General features: G+C 33.6%; 1 protein-coding gene across 10 annotated transcripts in view; it reads left to right on the top strand.

The window, feature by feature from the left end:
- The window catches only part of CENPE (centromere protein E), an 87,799-nt gene that overhangs the window by 17,891 nt on the left and 50,028 nt on the right, over positions 1–19,880 (top strand). For 8 of the 10 annotated variants that reach the window (XM_074040968.1, XM_074040970.1, XM_074040969.1 and 5 more), the window contains 9 exons: positions 1,006–1,173; positions 13,029–13,103; positions 13,326–13,445; positions 15,107–15,229; positions 15,313–15,478; positions 15,785–15,939; positions 17,228–17,542; positions 17,666–17,938; positions 18,086–18,244. In XM_074040968.1, coding sequence (XP_073897069.1) covers positions 1,006–1,173; positions 13,029–13,103; positions 13,326–13,445; positions 15,107–15,229; positions 15,313–15,478; positions 15,785–15,939; positions 17,228–17,542; positions 17,666–17,938; positions 18,086–18,244 — 1,554 coding nt within the window. The remainder of the gene's footprint in view (positions 1–1,005; positions 1,174–13,028; positions 13,104–13,325; positions 13,446–15,106; positions 15,230–15,312; positions 15,479–15,784; positions 15,940–17,227; positions 17,543–17,665; positions 17,939–18,085; positions 18,245–19,880) is intronic. The other 2 variants (XM_065545292.2, XM_074040967.1) reach the window with 1 other exon arrangement.

The raw sequence follows: 19,880 nt of genomic DNA, 5'->3' as shown, positions 1-19,880 counted from the left end.
TTAGATATTGTTGTTACTTGTTCTCATTTAATTTCAGTAATGATTTTGGCTCTAATGAAGGCTTCTCTCTTTACATTTCTACTTCATAACCATCAGGCACCTAGAGGAAGACTAAAAATTTCATAAGGCAGACATGTGCTAGCAGCTAAACCTTTGCTTCTACCTCTTTACTAGCAGATCTTAGTATTCATGATGTTTGTCAAGTTTCTGTTTTGCCTTGGTAAACTTCATGAGGGTGACAAGACTGATTTTAAAAGTGTCAATTGTCAGGCATTTATACTGTTTAGAATAATACATCAGGGAGAGGTAATTTTGGTGAATACATCAGTAAGTTTAGATTCCTTGTTTACTTTGTATATTGCTTGTGTTTAAAGATGTATAGTTGTATAAAGTAGTAAAGAAATTTTCATTTGAATTTTAGAATATAATTGCAGTGCTCCTTATTATTGTTAGTTAATTCCTATGAAGTATTATTGACAAAGTGTTTTTGTGTTCCTAAGACATACATTAGAAGTTTCTTGGGTTTTTTTTTACAATCTCTGGTGTAGAAAAGTATCTTTTTAACTCATGGTTTATCTCTTTTCTTATAATAATATAGAAAATAGAAATAGGCCTCTTTAAGTATAGTAAAACAGTTATCATTAGCTTTAGAAGTCAATAAATAATATCTCTGTTTCCGTTCTTGAATTCAGAAGCATCAGAGACATAAAATAGGATTTAGTTAGATTGGGGAATTAAATTATCAGTTTTATTACTGAGGAGCTTGAGGATTTACGATCAAAATTTCCTGTCAGGCACAGGCAAACATACAATTTATTGATATATTTTTAAAATTCTCCTTCTTTCAAAATAATCTATTCTAACTTAGCTAGTTTGCCAAAATGTAGACCTTTAGAAAGATATCAAATCAAAGTTAAATTAGTTATTTAAATAATCCAAATTTTGTTAAGGAAACAAAAAATATATGAATTTTCTGATTGGAAAATCTGTTCTTGTTTATAATAGGAGAATATAGAAAGTGAGTTGAACTCACTTCGTGCTGACTATGATAACCTGGTATTAGACTATGAACAACTACGAACAGAAAAAGAAGAAATGGAATTGAAATTAAAAGAAAAGAATGATTTGGATGAATTTGAGGCTCTAGAAAGAAAAACTAAAAAAGATCAAGAGGTAAGAGAGACAGAAATGTAAAACTAAACTAAAAGCCTACTTTCAAAAGTAGTATTCTCTTTTTTCTATAATGTAAGCTTTTTTATATTTTTTTAAATGTACAGATAACATTTTATGTGTTTATTGTATACAACATGATGTATGATGTTTTGAAGTATATATACATTGTGGAATGGTTAAATTTAGCTATCAAATGTACTACCTCACATAGTTAAATTGTTTTTGTGGTGATAGCACATAATATCCACAAATTTTATGTTTTTTAAGAGTACAATACCTTGTCTTTAACTATAGTCACCTTGCTGTACAATAGAGCTGTTGAAGTTTATTCCTGCTATCTGTCGTTATGTCATCTGACCAAGATTTCCCCATTTCCTTCTCTCTGCTAAACACCCCAGCCTCTGATAACCACCATTATGCTTTCTACTTCTAAGAGATCAGCTTTTTAAGATTCTGCATATGAAATCATGCAGTATTTGTCTTTCTGTGCCTGGTTTATAATGTCCTTTGGGTTCATCCATGTTGTTCCAAATGGTGGGATGCTAGGATTTCTTTCTTTCTTTTTTTTTTTTTTTAATAGCTGAAGAATATTCTATTGTGACTTTATACCAAATTTTCTTTATCCGTTCCTCTGTTGGTAGACTTTTAGGTTGGTTCCATATCTTGGCTGTTGTGGAAGGTGCTGCAGTAAATATGGGAATGCAGATATTTCTTGGACATACTCATTTAATTTCCTTTGGGTATATACCCAGTGGTAGGACTGCTGGATCTTATGGTAGTTCTATTTTTGCTTTGTTGAGGAACCCTCATACTCTTTTCTTTATATTTCCACCAACAGTGTAAAAAGGATTCCCTTTTGTCCACATCCTTGCCAAGAAGTTCTTTTCTGCCTTCTTGGTAAGCCATTCTGATTGGGATGAGGCAGTACCTCACTGTGGTTTTGATTTGCATATCCTTGATTATTAGTAATACTGAACTTTTTTTTCATCTGTCTGTTGGCTATGTGTATGTCTTCTTTAGAGAAATGTCTGTTCAGGTCTTTTGCCTATATTTTAATTGGGTTGTTTGGGGGTTTTTTTGCTATTGAGTTGTTTGAGTTTCTTATATATTTTGGATATTAACCATATGTCAGATGTATAGTTTGCAAATATTTCTGCCATTCTGTAGGTTGTCTCTTTATTGATGATTTCCTTTTACTTTAGTTGTAATTCCATTTATTTATTTTTGGTCTTTTTGGTTGTGCTTTTGAGGTCTTATCCAAAAATTCCTTGTCCTGACCAATGTTCTGAAGCATTTCCCCTATCTTGTTTTCTAGTAGTTTCGTAGTTTCAAGTCTTAATATTTACATCCTTAACTCATTCTGAATTGATTCTTATATATCATGAGAGACAGGAGATCTAGTTTCTTTCTTCAACATATAGATATTCATTCAGTTTTCCCAGCACCACTATTGAAGAAAGACTATCCTTTCCCCAACATATGTTCTTGGTACTTTTGTCAAAAATCAGTTGGCTGTATATGCGTGGATTTATTTCTGGGTTCTCTGTTCTATTGGCCTGTTGTCTGTTTCTATGCCAGTAGCATGTTATTTTGGTTACTATACTTTTGTAATATATTTTGGAGGCAGATGGTATGATGTCTCCAGATTTGCTCTTTTTGCTCAAGATTGCTTTGGCTATACAGGGTCTTTTGGGGTTCCATACGAATGTGAGGATTGTTTTTAATCTACTTTTGCGAAGAATGTCCTTGGTATTTTGATAGATATCGCATTACATCTGTGGATCACTTTGGACAATATGGACATCGTAACAATATTCTTCCAGTCCATGAACATGCATATCTTTCCATTTGTGTCTTCTTCAATTTCTTTCATTAATGATTTATAGTTCTCATTTGAGAGACACCTCAAATTCATTTCATTTTCTGACACCTCCTTGGTTAGATTTATTTCTAGGTATTTTTTTTGGTAATAAATGAGATTTTTTTCTTTGTGTCATTTTTAGATAGTTTGCTATTAACATATAGTGATACTACTGTTTTTTTATGCTGATTTTGTATCCTGCAACTTTACTGAGTTTTTTATTAGTTGTAACAGTTTTGGATGGATTCCTTAGGGTTTTCTGTATATAGGATCATATCATCTACAAATAGAGACAATTTAACTTCCTCCTTTCCTATTATGTTTTATTTTTCTCTTTTGCTGAATAGCTCTAGCTAGAACTTCCAGTACTATGTTGAATAAAAGTGGCAAAAGGGAACATCCTTATCCTGTTCCTGATCTTAGAGTAAAAGGCTTTCAGCTTTTCCCCATTTGGTATTACATTAGCAGTGGGTTCATTGTATGTGGCCTTCTATACCTAATTAAGAGTTTTTATCATGAAGAGGTATTGAACTCTGTCATGATTTTTCTGCATCTGTTGAAGTGATTGTATGACTTTTTTTCATTGTTTTGTTAATGTGGTATGTCATGTTTGTTGATTTGTTTATGTTGAACCATTCTTGTATTCCTGGGATAAATCCCACTTTATCATGGTGAATTATCTTTTAAATGTGCTGTTAAATTCAGTTTTGTAGTATTTTGTTCACGGTTTTTCCATTTGTTCTTCAGTGATATTGGCCTGTAGTTTTCCTTTTTTGTCTATTTCTGGTATCAGTGTAATGCTGGCCTCATAGAATAAGTTAGGAAAAATTCCTTCCTCTTCAATTTTTTGAAATACTTTGAGAAGAATTGGTATTAGTTCTTCTGTAACTATTGGTAGAATTCAGCAGTGATGCGATCAGGTCCAGGGCCTTTCTTTGATAGGAGACTTTTTATTACTGATTCAAGTCTCCTTTCTCATTACTGGCCTGTTCAGGTTTTCTATTTATTCATAATTCAATCTTGCGAGGTAATGTGGTACAGGAATTCATTTCTTCTAGATTTTTCAATTTATTGGCATATAATTGTTCGTACTAGTCTCATGATTCTTTGTATTTCTGTGTTATCAATTGTAATGTCACCTTTTTTATCTCTGATTTTATTTATTTGAGTCAGCTTTTTTACCTAGTCTAGCTAAAGGTTTGTTGAATTTGTTTATTTAAAAAAAAAAAAAAAAAAAAAACTCTTTATTTTGTGGATTTTTTTATGTCCCTATTTTATTTCAGCTCTCATCTTTATTCTTTCCATTTGCTAATTTAGGGTTTAGTTTGTTCTTGTTTTTCTAATTCTTCGAGGTAATAGTTTAGGTAGTTTGAGATCTTTCCTCTTTTTTGGTGTAGGTGTTTATTACTATAAATTTCTCTTTTAGAACTGCTTTTGCTGCATCCTATACGTTTTGGTATATTGTGTTTCCATTTTCATTTGTCTTAACTTTTTTAAATTACTCTTTTAATTCATTAACCCAGTGATTGTTCAGGAGCATGTTTAATTAATATTTCCATAGTTTCTGCTATTATTGATTTCTAGTTTTATGTCATTGTGGTCAGAAAAGATACTTGATATAATTTTGATTTTAAATTTTTTAAGACTGTTTTTGTGGCCTAACGTATTATCTGTCTTAGAGAATGTTCCATGTGCAGTTGATGAGAATGTGTTTTCTTCAGCTGTTAAATGGAATGTTCTGTAAACATCTGTTAGGTCTCTTTGGTCTAGACTGCAGTTTAAATCTGCTATTTCTTTGTTGATTTTCTGTCTGAATAATCTGTCCATTGCTGAAAGTGTAGTTTCGAAATCCTCTATTATTATTGTGTTGCAGTCTCTCTTCCTTCAGATTATTGTTATTTGTTTTATATATTTTCTGCCATGTTCAGTGTGCATATGTATTTACAATTGTTGTAACATCTTGCTGAGTTGACCCCTTTATCATTATGTAATGACCTTGTCTCCTTTTACACTTTTTGATGTAAAGTCTATTTTAGCTGATATAAGTATAGCTTCTCCTGCTGTCTTACAATTTCAGTTTGCATGAAATATCTTTTTCCACCCCTTCCTTTCCATCTATTTGTATCCTTATAGGTGAAGTTAATCTCTTCAGGCAGCATATAATTGGATTTTGTAGTCCATTTAACTACTCTGTCTTATAATTGGAGAATCAATCCATTTACATTGATAGGTAGGAACTATTGATAGGTAGGAAATTACTACTTCCATGTTGCTGATTGTTTTCTATTTGTTTTTTAGATCCTTTTATCTTATTTTACTGTCTTCCTTATTGGTTAAATTATTGTCTCTGATAGTATGTTTTGACACCTTTTTATTTTTAGTGTATTTATTATAGACTTTTTTCCTTTGTGGTTACCATCAGGCTTACAAGAAAGTCTTACAGTTATGGCAGGTTATTTTAAACTGATAACAGATTATCATTGATTACTAAACAAACTCCACACTTGATCTCCTTCCACCTTCTGAATATTTGATGTTCTAAGTTTCGATGTCACAACTGTTTTCCCTCAGTACTTTGACTGGATCATTGCACTCCCTCCTGGCCTGTGAGATTCCTTTTTTTTGTTGTTGTTGTTGTTTAATTATACTTTAAGTTCTGGGGTACATGTGCAGAACATGCAGGTTTGTTACATAGGTATACGCATGCCATGGTGGTTTGCTGCACCCATCAACCTGTCAATTACATTAGGTATTTCTCCTCATGCTATCCCTCCCCTAGCCCCCCAGTCCCCAATAGGCCCCAGTGTGTGATGTTCCCCTCCCTGTGTCCATGTGTTCTCATTGTTCAACTCCCACTTATGAGTGAGAACGTGTGGTGTTTGGTTTTCTGTTCTTGTGTTAGTTTGCTGAGAATGATGGTTTCTAGCTTCATCCATGTCCCTACAAAGGACATGAACTCATCCTTTTTTATGGCTGCATAATATTCCATGGTGTATATGTGACACATTTCCTTTATCTAGTCTATCATTGATGGACATTTGGGTTGGTTCCAAGTCTTTGCTATTGTGAACAATGCTGCAATAAATGTATGTGTGCATGTGTCTTTATAGTAGAATGATTTATAATCCTTTGGGTATATACTCAGTAATGGGCTTGCTAAGTCAAATGTTATTTCTAGTTGTAGATCCTTGAGGAATTGCCACACTGTCTTCCACAATGTTGAACTAATTTACACTCCCACCAACAGTGTAAAAGTATTCCTATTTCTCCACATCCTCTCCAGCATCTGTTGTTTCCTGACTTTTTAGTGATCCTAGCCTGTGAGATTTCTGCTTAGAAGTCTGCTCCTAACCATAATGGAACTCCCTTCTATGTTATTTGCCTCTTTACTCTTGCTACTTTGCTGCTTTTAGGATTTTCTCTTTGTCTTTGACTTTTGAGTTTGAATATAATATGTCTTAGGGCAGGGTCATTTAGATTGAATCTGATTGGTAACTTTTGACCTTCCTATATGTGAATATGTATTGCTTTCTTCAGGTTTGGGAATTTTCTGCTATTATTTCTTTAAATAAGCTTTCTGTCCTGTTGTTTTTCTCTACTTGAACTGCAGTGACCCAAATATTTGTTTTTTGATTTTGTCCCATAAGCTTCATTTCTTTTCATTTTTTTTTTTTTTTTTTTTTTTGCTTTCTGATTCTATATTTTCAAATAGCCTGTCTCAAACTCACAAATTCTTCTCCATGATCAATTCTTCTGTCGATGTTCTTTATTGCATTTTTCATTTTGTTCATTGTATTTTCTTGCTCTAGGATTTCTGTTTGGTTTTTTTTATTATTTCAGTCTCCCTGGTAAATTTCTGGATTGTTTCTCTACGTTTTCTTTTTTTTTTTTTTTTTTTTTTTTTTTTGAGACGGAGTCTCGCTCTGTCGCCCAGACTGGAGTGCAGTGGCGCGATCTCGGCTCACTGCAAGCTCCGCCTCCCGGGTTCACGCCATTCTCCTGCCTCAGCCTCCGGAGTAGTTGGGACTACAGGCGCCCGCCACCACGCCCGGCTAATTTCTTTTTGTATTTTTAGTAGAGACGGGGTTTCACCGTGTTAGCCAGGATGGTCTCGATCTCCTGACCTCGTGATCCGCCCGCCTCGGCCTCCCAAAGTGCTGGGATTACAGGCTTGAGCCACCGCGCCCGGCCTTCTCTACGTTTTCTTGAAGTTTGCTGAGCTCGCTTAAAATAACTCTTTTGAATTATTTGGCAGATTATACATCTCCATCTTTTAGGATCAGTCACCAGTACCTTACCTTGTGCATTTGGTGACATCATTTTTCCCTGATCATGATACTTGTGGTCACGCAGCAGTGTCTGCACATTTAAGACAAATTTAGCTGTTTATTTTAGTCTTCACCATCTTTATAAGGTCTTTTCAAGATCCATAGTATGACTGAGGTCAGCGTGATATCCTGCTGAGGCACTACTGGACACCTTTCTCTATAGGTCCCCAGGTGGGCAGAGCTGTTCTTATTCTACAGATGACAGGGGTCAGTATCAAGATCCAGGGCCATTTGAGAATCTGCTGATGGACAAGGGTTGCAAAACCTGCCACAGGGACTTTGATACATCTGTCTCCCGGTAGGATTCTGGCTTAGTGAAACCATTCTCAGACTATCGCTAGGAGAAACTGAAACCAAGCTTCAGAGTTAATTCAGAATGTGCTATGGAACCAATGTTGGTAAGCTTAAACTGGTAGCACCAGCAGTCAAGACTCCCAGCAGTTCCTTATGCAGGGAGGATTGCTTGCATTCTGTAGCTGGGGCAGTCAAGGTTCTTTCCAGAACTGCTATGTGATGGAAGCCAGCAGGCCTGTCCTACACAGGCAGGATAACTGCCAGGCTGCAGTAGAGAGGGACTGCAGTCAAGACAAGACCCCTTTAGGATCTATTATGGAAAAGATGCATCAAGCCTATCCTGGTGGCTGAGGCAGGTGCTTCACCCAGCAGTTCCCAAAACAGTCGAGATAGCTTCCTGACTGCAGCAAAGAGGCATTGAAGCTGAGACAGGGCCCGTTCAGGATCTATTGTGGGATGGAGGACTACAAGTCTATCCCAGTGGCTTAGACAGTTCATCTCTTGGCAGTTCTCTGTGTGGGTGGGAGCAGAGAGGCTGCAGCAGGGAAGGGCTAGAACCAATACATGTCTCTTTCAGAATCTGCTATGGGACAGAGGCCGACAAGCCTATCCTGGTGGCTCAGATGGGCATGTTCCCTTCTGGGTCCTTGTGCAAGCAGTACTAAGCTAGGACTACAGCTTGAAGAGGGCAGGAGCCAAGTGACAGGCTAACATTTGGGTCCACTGCCAAGACCAATGTCAACAGGCAAAAGAGCCCATCTGCCGAGACCCTAGAGTGTGTGATTCCTCCCGGACCCCTTGACAGAGAGTTTTGGTTGCAGGCTCTGGGCCAAACAGGGCTGTAGCTAAGTCCTTCAAGGAATGGGACCATTTCTGCATATAAACCTGGGAGCACAATTAGCAGGACTCCCACCTGGGTGTTGGTATACACTCTCAAAAACAACACTTCTAAGTCTTGAGTTCTACTGGGGTCTTGCAACCTCCTACCTGAATCCAAAGGCTCCCACAAAAAGACTTGTCTGTAATAGGTACAGAATTCTTGTTGTTTTGGGGGGATATGAACAGGTGACATCCTAGTCTGTCATCTTCTTGACATCACTCAGAAGTATTGTCTTAAAGATATTTTTTTTCTAAGATTGAGGTGTTGAAGATCTAACCATTTTTCATATGTATATACAATTTAGAAAATTTAAGAAATATTTTCTTCATTTATATTTTAAAAATAGTTAAATCATATTTGTTTCCCTGGTGCTTATGCAAGAGAAGAAGGAATTAAAAGCTTTTGTGGGAAGGTTTGGTGTGTCTGCCTCTTGATGGATTTGTCTTGAAATTGTTTCCTTATAGTTTGTATATTACATTTTATTGAGCATACATAAATGCTACCTAGAGCATAGCCGTTTCCTACTGAGATCAGTATGAATTTTAATATCTAGATGACTGTTTTATATATGGATGCTACATATTAATGGATTTCTTTTTCTTTAGAAAGTATGTTTCTAAATAATTAAAACATTAGAATAGATAGAGAAGCTAATTTTATACATTTTGCTTTTCCTTCTCCATCTAAGAGAGTTATATGAAAATTAGTATAACTAATACTAGTTTTAATGGAATTTTTAGAAACAGATCACTCATTTTCTAAGTATAAAATATTAGACTACATGTTAAGAGAACTTAATCCAGAAACCATTAGACTTTAGGGACTCAGAAATTGTCCAAAAGATTAAAAGGAGTTATTAGTGCAAAGTGTCCTTAACCTAGAGGCCACAGATGCTGTGAAATTATTTTGCAGAATTTTTCAATGCATTTTCATTTTTCTGGAACAAGAATCTGTAGTTGTTATCAGGCTTGCGAAATGATTCATGAACGCCTCCCTTCAAAAAAAAATAAGACCCAGTGTTTTATGTAGTTAAAAGATGAATTAATTTGCAGCTACTTTTCAGACTTCTATGTGGCTAGCCCAAAAGGCCATGATCCTTTTTCCTTAATATCATTGTTCAGTTTCTCAATCTCTTTTCTTTTTTAAAGGAAAAAAGAATTATATGCCAAAGCTATTGTTTCCATTCTACCTACAAATTAAAATTATTTCTTCATTTCATAGGTATTATATTCAAAGAGGTAAAAGTCTGTAAGTTCTCCACAGGGTTTCATTTAACTTGTTTTAAAATGCATATTAATGAAGTGCAAAATGTCATGCATGACAAAACCATTGAACTTTAATCAATAAAACTAGGTTTTATCAAAGGGACTGGCTTAGTGTCATCATTAAGAACATGGTCTCCAGAGTGAAATTGCCTGGATTTAAGCCCCAGTTTTGCCACTTATAAACTCACCACAGATCCAATCCTATTACGAATTATTGCCAAGGCCTTGGGCAAGTCATTGAATCTCAGGGCTTCCTGTATTTCTCCACCCTTGAAGTAGAGACCAGGTGCTCACCAAGGTCCCTTCTGACTTTAAAATTTCATCTAATTTTTATATGTTTTTTATATGTAATATTAACATGACATAAAACTAACTTTTAGGATAAATGGCAATAATTTCTCTAATATTTTTCTCACATCACTAATATATTAATAAGAAAAATTGAAGCTTATTGAATTGAGTCAACACAGAGAAGGATTACAAAAATACCACAGAATATATGACATGTATCACACTGCAGTTTTTCTTCCATTTTAACCACAGTTGAGGGAGAAAAAATCCTACTCCCTTCTTTTTAAATTTATTTTTCTTTGTTTTTCTTTTTAACAAAACACTCAGCTTTCTAATCTAAAAAATATATAATTAAAAAACTTTTTCTTTATAGAGACGGGGGTCTTGCCATGTTGGCCAGGCTAGTCTCACACTCCCGGGCTCAAGTGATCTGCTCACCTCAGCCTCCCAAAGTGCTAGGACTACATGTGTGAGCCACTGCTCTAGGCCTTTTATTTTTAATTAGACACAAATTTTAAGGTTACTTAAAAGATTATGTAATAAAAACTTATCCTGTTCAAAAACAGTTTTGCAGTATCTAGTCCATGTTAAAAATATAAGTCTATGTGTATGTGGCAAAATATGTTCCAAAACCTACATGTTGGGGAAAGGTGTAGCTAAAAGGGAATAAAAGTCAAATTATGGCCTTAGGACATGGAGTCATTTCCCTGGTTTTCCTAAAGCTTTTATCAAAATCCTCACCCAAGTTGTATATAATTTTCTAGTGGGAATATAGTAGTAACATGAGATGCTTAAATAGTATGTGTTAGAGGGAGAATGGGAAATGTCAAGTATCACAATACTCAAGGAATAAGAAAAATCTTTACCATCTACGTATTTTAACTTGGTGTATTTAATTTTATACTTTTTACTGCTTGGAGATTTAAGTTAAATATTTCATTTTACCTACTGACAATTACCATTTAAATCTGCAATGTAAATAGTATTTATGCAATTTAAATGGTAGCAATGGATTAACTATAGATCAGATCATATGTTTTTATTTTTACAAAAGCTAATTATTTTCTGTGTATAAGAACCAGTACCTAAGATAAAGTGCTATTTCAAATAAGAAGTAGGAAAATTTTCTTTTCTGAATGAGTATTCTTTAAATGCTTTCATTTTCTATGGCTGTACTACCCTGAATGTACCCAATCTCTTTTAAGTATTTTTAAAAGTTAGGATTGATTTTTGATTCTTCCTTATTGGTAAATGTGATTTTCTTTCACAGAAGTTAAAAATAGGGAAGAAAAGGTAAAAGATGGAGCCAATTTAAATTAAAAGCAGTACAAATGTCTAAGACTGTGCTCTACAGTGGGGTAGCCACTAACTATATGTGGCAATTAAGCACTTGAAATGGGACCAGTCTGAATTGGCCTAAGTGTATAAAAAAGAATGTAAAATCGTTCATTTTTTTATATTGATTACCTAAAGAAACATGTCAGATGGATTACCTGAAAAAACATTTTGGAAGAAATTTTTTTCATATATTCGATTAAATAAAATATGTTATCAAAGTTAATTCTGCCTTTTTCTTTTTATGTTTAATGTGCCTACTAGGACATTTTAAATTACATATGTGTCTGACATTATGTTTCTCTTGGATAGCGCTGACCTGAAATAGTAATGTCAACACTTGCACTAGTCTGAAATTTAAAACTAGTCAGGACTCAGTTAAACATCCAGAAAATATTTAAATAAGATACTATTTTCTTTTTTTCTTTCTTTTTTTTTTTTGAGACAAGGTCTTGCTCTGTCGCCCAGGCTAGAGTGCAATGGCCGGATCTCAGCCCACTGCAAGCTCTGCCTCCCGGGTTTACGCCATTTTCCTGCCTCAGCCTCCCGAGTAGCTGGGACTACAGGCGCCCGCCACCTCGCCTGGCTAGTGTTTTGTATTTTTTAGTAGAGACGGGGTTTCACCATGTTAGCCAGGATGGTCTTGATCTCCTGACCTCGTGATCCGCACGTCTCGGCCTCCCAAAGTGCTGGGATTACAGGCTTGAGCCACCACGCCCGGCCTAAGATACTATTTTCAAGCCCCTTACGTAGTATTAGAATGTACTTTTACTTTGTAAGTGCTCATCTGATTATGAAGATTAAATAATTACAGGGAAAATGTTTATCTTGGTTATGTGTGGTTTACTTGTTTTCAACAAACTTTTTAGTACTCGGATATTTAATGCTACAGATATTTTGGTAGAAAGGAAACCTCAATAAAAATACTTCTACCTTTATACTTTTACATGGTTGAACAGTATAATGGAGTACAATATTTCCTCTGGAATAAATCAAGGTAATAGTTGATCATTCCATACCTGTGTAACATTGGTGGAAAGTAATAATATTGTAAAGGCACTGCATGAAACAACCCTAAACCAAACCTAGATTCTAAATCAGAGCTTATTACAATGTAGTACACCAATGTAGAGCCAGATGGATACTTTATGAGAAGAAAAAAAAAAAAAAAGCTTTATAAGTATTAATACATTTCTGTACTTAACTGACTGAAAACAAAAATCTACTAAATGTGTATTTTTCAAGGTTTGATTACCACTTTTTAAATCTCTCCTCCAAGTGGTGCAGACTAATTTGCTATTGACATTATTGTGGCTTTATTAACAGATGATCCAGCTACTTGGTGGGGTCATGCTGAGGTTTTTTCCTCATTTGTTTGATATGTTTTGGGTGATATTTCTAGTATTTTTAAATAATGAGGTGCTTTGTTGCAATAGCTTGAACAATTGATCTCAGTCCTTTCTAACTGTTGGGTGATTCTGAAGCAGTGAACCAATGCCTTTTGTTTTTTTGTTTTTTGTTTTTTGTTTTTTGTTTTTTTTGCTTTGCTTTGCTTTATTAACTATTGGTTTGCTCTGTTACCTGTTCACATGCTCTTACAGATGCAACTAATTCATGAAATTTCGAACTTAAAGAATTTAGTTAAGCATGCAGAAGTATATAATCAAGATCTTGAGGTGAGCATTCATGTGGGTATTTCTATTGATAAGCAATTAGAACTATAAAACATGCAACATATGTAACTGATCATAATGTCAGAAATAAGGGAATTATGTTTTTAAAATATTAGTAACTTTGAATTTTACTATGGATTTAAACTAATATATATAAGTTCTGTTTTTATCCCGTAGACTTCAGATCAGATTCTAAATTGTTACTCTCTCCTTTGATTCTTTTAGAATGAACTAAGTTCAAAAGTAGAGCTGCTTAGAGAAAAGGAAGACCAGATTAAGAAGCTACAGGAATACATCGACTCTCAAAAGCTAGAAAATATAAAAATGGACTTGTCATACTCATTGGTAAAAATCAGGCTTATTTTGTTATGTAATCACATAAATATATATAGCGTACCATCATCTTAGCAAATGCTTATATTGGACCTACTTTGTGCTGGGTATTGTTGTAATAAATTTATATGTATTTTATTAAGTCTGTCAATAACCCTATGACATAGGGACTGTTAGTATATTTGCCATTTTAGAGATAAAGTTACGTTTGTAGAAAGTTGATCATATCATCCTTTGAGTAAATATAAGGAAGTTAAGGACAGGCTCCCATTAAGAATCACTAAGTTTTAGGCCAGGCACGCTGGCTAATCCCTGTGATGCCAGTACTTTGGGAGGCTGAGGTGGGATGATCACTCGAGCCCAGGAGTTCAAGACCAGCCTGGGCAACATAATGAGACCTGGTCTCTACAAAATATGTGAAAATAAGCCTGGCATATACTGCCAGCTACTTGGGTAACTGAGATGGCAGGATTGCTTGAGCTTGCTGCAATGAGCCAAGATCATGCCATTGTACTCCAGCCTGGGCAACAGAGCAAGACTCTGTCTCCAAAAAAAAAAGTAAATTTTTAAAATTCTGAATTTTTTTCAGTAGTTTTATACAAATGCATGCAGTAGTATATAGTCAAAGTCTTAAATATCTAAACTTGTATATTTTTTCATAATTTTATAGTTCTAGATGATTTTAGTTGATAGAAGATCTTGGCATTAAATAACATTGAATCTGATGTTGATGTCATTTAATCTCTTCAGTTTGCTTTCAATATACCTGATTGCTTCAAGAAAGTATGTTTGATTCCAGTTTTTAGTACCTTTTTTTTTTTTAATAGTAACAGTTTCTAGCTGGAACTTTTAAAAGACTAGATTCTGTTCTTCTGTTTTCAATTGAGTTTTTCAGTTTTTGTTACCTTCTATTCTTTTGTTGCCTTTTATTTGTGACAAATGATTCTTTTTAAAGGGGTTCATACCATTTATATCATCCTATTCTGAGGCCCTGGATAGGAAGTCACTTTTATATATTCTGGAGTGTCTGTTCATAGGGTGGCAAGCAGAACTGCCCACTTTTTAAAAATTACTGTTTCTTTTTCCTTATTTATTCATGTATTAATTTATTAATTTTTTTCCAAGGACGTATCATTGATTTCATATAAGCTAAAGTCATATTAAAATACCACTTCTCTTTAGAAATGAGGTTGTAGATTTTTTTCATTTATTTTTCATTTGCATTTTTTCATCTGTGAATTTCTTGTTCATATCTTTTCTCTGTTTTTCTATTAGATCATTTGTCTTTTTCCTTTTCAATTTGTGGGTTAATATCTTTAATATAACTGTTAACTACTTACCTATCATGTGTTGAAGAGAATAACTCAAAATAAAAATCCATAGAAAACAACCTCGCTGAACAACAGTTCTGTTAACTTTTAAACAAAACAGATCTAAATTATGATATGTTGCTTATATAATTTGATATATTGCTTATATAATTTGAAAAATATGACCAGAATTTTTAAAAAATATTTTTATTAGGAAAACGTGATTTCTTTTTATATATTTGGTAACTAGCATATTTGTACGCTTTTTGGTTATCCAGAGTTAACATTTATATACATATTCTCTTAAGAATTTTCCAACTCTGAAAATTAGGTTTCACTGAACCCCTTTTGTCATCTGTTTAGGAAAGCATTGAAGACCAAAAACAAATGAAACAGACTCTGTTTGATGCTGAAACTGTAGCCCTTGATGCCAAGAGAGAATCAGCCTTTCTTAGAAGTGAAAATCTGGAGCTGAAGGAGAAAATGGTAAGTATTTTTTGTAATATTTATAGTAAAGTAGTTGTAATGATCAGTGCATTTTTGTGCATTTGCAATGTTTTTCTCAATAGCAAGAACTTGCAAGTACATACAAGCAAATGGAAAATGATATTCAGTTATATCAAAGCCAATTGGAGGCAAAAAAGAAAATGCAAGTTGATCTGGAGAAAGAATTACAATCTGCTTTTAATGAGATAACAAAACTCACCTCCCTTATAGATGGCAAAGTTCCAAAAGGTATTTTGTAATTTTAAACATCTTTTTTCAAATCTGACTTCTTCTAGAAATGTACCTAAACAATTTTTCAAGCATATTTCAATGATTAAAAATTCATTATACTCTGATTTTTTAAAAACTCAATATTATGCTTTAGTGTCTTTTGGTATTAATATTTATAAAGATTTCCATGGGTTTCAAATCATAAAGGATTATTTTTCAAATAAACTTTAGCTGATCCTGAAAAAGGTGATTCAAGGACTATTAAAAATTAAATTACCTGTTTGCCAACATTGGATCTTTATACAGTTTACCAAAACTTTCTAGATTTGCTCTATAATTTGGAATTGGAAGGAAAGATTACTGATCTTCAGAAAGAACTAAATAAAGAAGTTGAAGAAAATGAAGCTTTGCGGAAAGAAGTCAATTTGCTTTCAGAATTGAAATCTTTACCTTCTGAAGTAGAAAGACTGAGGAAAGAGGTAAACACATTTATAAACACTTATCCCTTATTTTGAAATAAATACCTTTGCGATAATAGTGCCTTAAATATTTTGGTATAGTTTATTTTAAACTAGCAGGCAAAAGAGATGCTGTAAACATTTGACTAGTTAGCAATAGAAATGAATATAGTTCATCTTCTAATTTGTTCTTATGCTACTAGATTTAAAAAATGTATATTTTTTCAAAGTGTATTTAACTGTATACTTAGTAATATAATCCATGTAGCAGCCATTCCTCAAATGTTGCATTTATTCAATATTACGGCCCACCCTTAGTCTTTACCATTTTTTTGATAGTAGTAGTATCGTTATTTTGAATAAAAGACAGTAATGAGGGAAAAGAGGTGGCACTGATAAAGTTTTAGAGGTTAATGCAGATCTTTCAGGCTGGTGAATGTTTCTGTAAATCCATGGCCTGCCAGTTTTTCTTTCTACTTGTCTAAAAGAAAAATGTTAAAAATGTGAGTACTTACTATACGGCAAACATCATGCTAAAGAACTTCAAAAACATTATTTCATTTACTCGTCTTATAAACTCTTCAAAAGTAGGTAGTCTTTTATCTCCAATAACCCATTATCAAGCTAATAGTTGAGCCACACAAATATGCCTCTTAAACTGTAGCTACTATGCTGTATTGCCCCTCTTTATTTTGTCCCTCCTTTATCTCTTTTTCTCATCTCCCTCTGCCCTTATCTTTCACAGTGATTAAACTGTTAATATACAAGATATGGTTTATTTAAATTATGTAATTATTTACATATTAAGTAATACTTATTATTTTTATTTTTTTCATGGACCATACCTGATACTTAAGATACTTCTTAAATAACAATTTTAAATGAATAAACATTACTTACATTGTTCATTGATTAAGTTTTTGGAAACCTGAGACACATTCAAAGCCTTTAGGGAAAAAAATGTCAAATTCTGAGAAATGCCTGCCACATGATAAAGTTAGAAAACACTTTAGAATGATGGGTAAGGAAATAAAGACAATCTGATTATGTGCCTTTACTGACTGTTCTCCATGCAGGCCTTACTTTCTAGAATACAAAGAGATTAGAAAATAAAACATCGAAGGTAGAGTTAAACAAGCTGAGTTAGAGAAAAGTGACAATAAGAGTACTACTGTATTGCCTTTCCTCAGTCAAATTTTTGCTCAATGTAAATAACTTCTCTTTTTGCAAAGAAAGCTTTTTTTTCCTAAAAATTGCTTCAGTGAATCATATGTTGCTAATATCCCTAAATTTTATTTCTTTTCCGTAGATACATGACAAATCTGAAGAGCTCCATATAATAACATCAGAAAAACATAAATTATTTTCTGAAGTAGTTCATAAGGAGAGTAGAGTTCAAGGTTTACTTGAAGAAATTGGGAAAACAAAAGATGACCTAGCAACTACCCAGTCAAATTATAAAAGCACTGATCAGGAATTCCAAAATTTCAAAAGCCTTCATATTGACTTTGAGCAAAAGTATAAGATGGTCCTTGAGGAGAATGCGAGAATGAATCAGGAAATAGTTAATCTCTCTAAAGAAGCACAAAAATTTGATTCAAGTTTGGATGCTTTGAAGACCGAGGTTGGTAAAAGATGCTATTTTGAGAAATGCTCCTTAGTCTCCTGGGGTTTTGGTTTCTGTGTATATGTATGCCTCAGACTGCTCTGCTTTTACCGTGTGACATTAACTTTTTCTTTTTTAAAGCTTTCTTACAAGACCCAAGAACTTCAGAAGAAAACATGTGAGGTTCAAGAAAGACTAAATGAGATGGAAGAGCTGAAGGAACAATTAGAAAATAGAGATTCTACACTGCAAACTGTAGAAAGGGAGAAAACACTGATTACTGAGAAACTGCAGCAAACTTTAGAAGAAGTAAAAACTTTAACTCAAGAAAAAGATGACCTAAAACAACTCCAAAAGAGCTTGCAAATTGAGAGGGACCAACTCAAAAGTGATATTCACGATACTGTAAACATGGTAAGGTTTTGATTGATTAAACTTTGAAAAATTGGAGACTCTTAAAAGCATTGCAGAGGCCATCATTTATTATTTATGATTATGTAGTTATAAAATAATTTTGTTTCATATTCTAATGGAAATTGTTTTTATATTTCTCTAACAAAGAACATAGATACTCAAGAACAATTACGAAATGCTCTTGAATCTTTGAAACAACATCAAGAAACAATTAATACACTAAAATTGAAAATTTCTGAGGAAGTTTCCAGGAATTTGCATATGGAGGAAAATACAGGAGAAACTAAAGATGAATTTCAGCAAAAGGTAAAGGGTGTTTATTTTCAAAGTTTTCATATACTTGTATATATACACTTTAACCTCAAAAACTTAAACATAATATTCTCAATTTTTTTTGTTATTCACAATGTTAATAACTAACAATTTGACAAACTTATCCAATTAGAAAAGGAAGGGGCCCAAAAAAGTGTTAGTCCAAATTTTGCATAGCTGATACTTATTTTATGTCAGATTTTCAATACTAAACTTGCTTAGAGTTTACAATTCAGTCCATTGCAGGGAGGATTGCCTTATAATGTTATACCAGGGTTTCATTCATTAATAGTATTCTTTTCTACTTTCCTAAAACACCTCTAAGGTATATTGGTAACTAATTTTTAAATAATATATCATTTTTATTATAGTTCATATTATTTTATCCAGAGTATTTACTGCTAGAATTTTAAAATATTCTTCACTAGGAGACTGGTGAAATAATCTTCTGTAAATCTATAGCTTGGAATAGTATATAGTAGTATATATTTTTTAAATTGGTAGTGAAATACACATAACATAAAATTTACCACCTTAACCATTTTAAGTATATACTTCACTAGTGTAAAGTTCATTCACATTGTGATACCACCAATTTCCAGAATTCTTTTCATCTTGCAAAAACCAAAACTATACCCACTGGGCAACAACTCCCCATTTTCCTTCCCCACAGACCCTAGCTACCACCATTTTACTTTTCTGTCTTTATGAATTTGACTACTCTGAGTACCTCATGTAAGTGGAATCATGCAGTATTTGTCTTTTTGTAACTGACCTATCTCATTTTGCATAATGTCTTCATCCATGTTGTACCATGTGTTAGAATTCTCTTCCTTTTTATGGGTAAATTTCCATTATATGTATATGCTACATTTTGCTTATCTGTGCATCCGTCATGGACACTTGGGTTGCTTCTACCCATTATTGGCTATTGTGAATAATGCTCCTATGAACATGGGTGAACAAATACCTCTTCAAAACCCTGCTTTCAATTATTTTGGATATGTATATATCCAGAAGTGGAATTGCTAGGTTATATGGTAATTCTATTTTTAATTTTTTGAGAAAGCACCATAGTGTTTTCCATAACAGCTGTACCATCTTACTTCCCACCAAAAGGACATAAATGTTCTGATTTATATGCACCTTTGCCAACACACTACTTTCTGGTTTTTTTGATAGTAGCCATCCTAATGGACGTGAGGCAGTATCTCATCGTGGTTTTGAGTTGCATTTTTCTGATGATTAGTGATGTCGAATGTCTTCGTGTGCTTTTTGGCCATTTGTTTATCTTCCTTGCAGAAATGTCTGTTTAAGTCTTTTGCCTGTTTTTGTGTTGGGTTGTTTGATTTTTGTTGTTGGGTTGTAGGAGTTCTTTATACTTCTGAATATTACCCCTTTATCAGTTATATGCAATATTGCAGAAATTTTCTCCCATTCCATAGGTTGTCTTTTTACTCTGTTGATTGTATCCTTTGATATATAGAAGTTTTTAATTTCAATGTAATCAAGTTTATTTATTTTTACTCTTGTTGCCTGTGTTTTGGTGTCATATCCAAGAAATCATTGTCAAGACCTTTCTCATGAATCTATTCCCCTATGTTTTTTTTGTAAGAGTTTTGTGATTTTC

Source organism: Macaca fascicularis, chromosome 5 (assembly GCF_037993035.2).
Source record: "Macaca fascicularis isolate 582-1 chromosome 5, T2T-MFA8v1.1".
Taxonomy (NCBI): Eukaryota; Metazoa; Chordata; class Mammalia; order Primates; family Cercopithecidae; genus Macaca; species Macaca fascicularis.
Note: the sequence above shows the minus strand (reverse complement) of the source record. Positions and strands in the feature narration are given on the sequence as shown.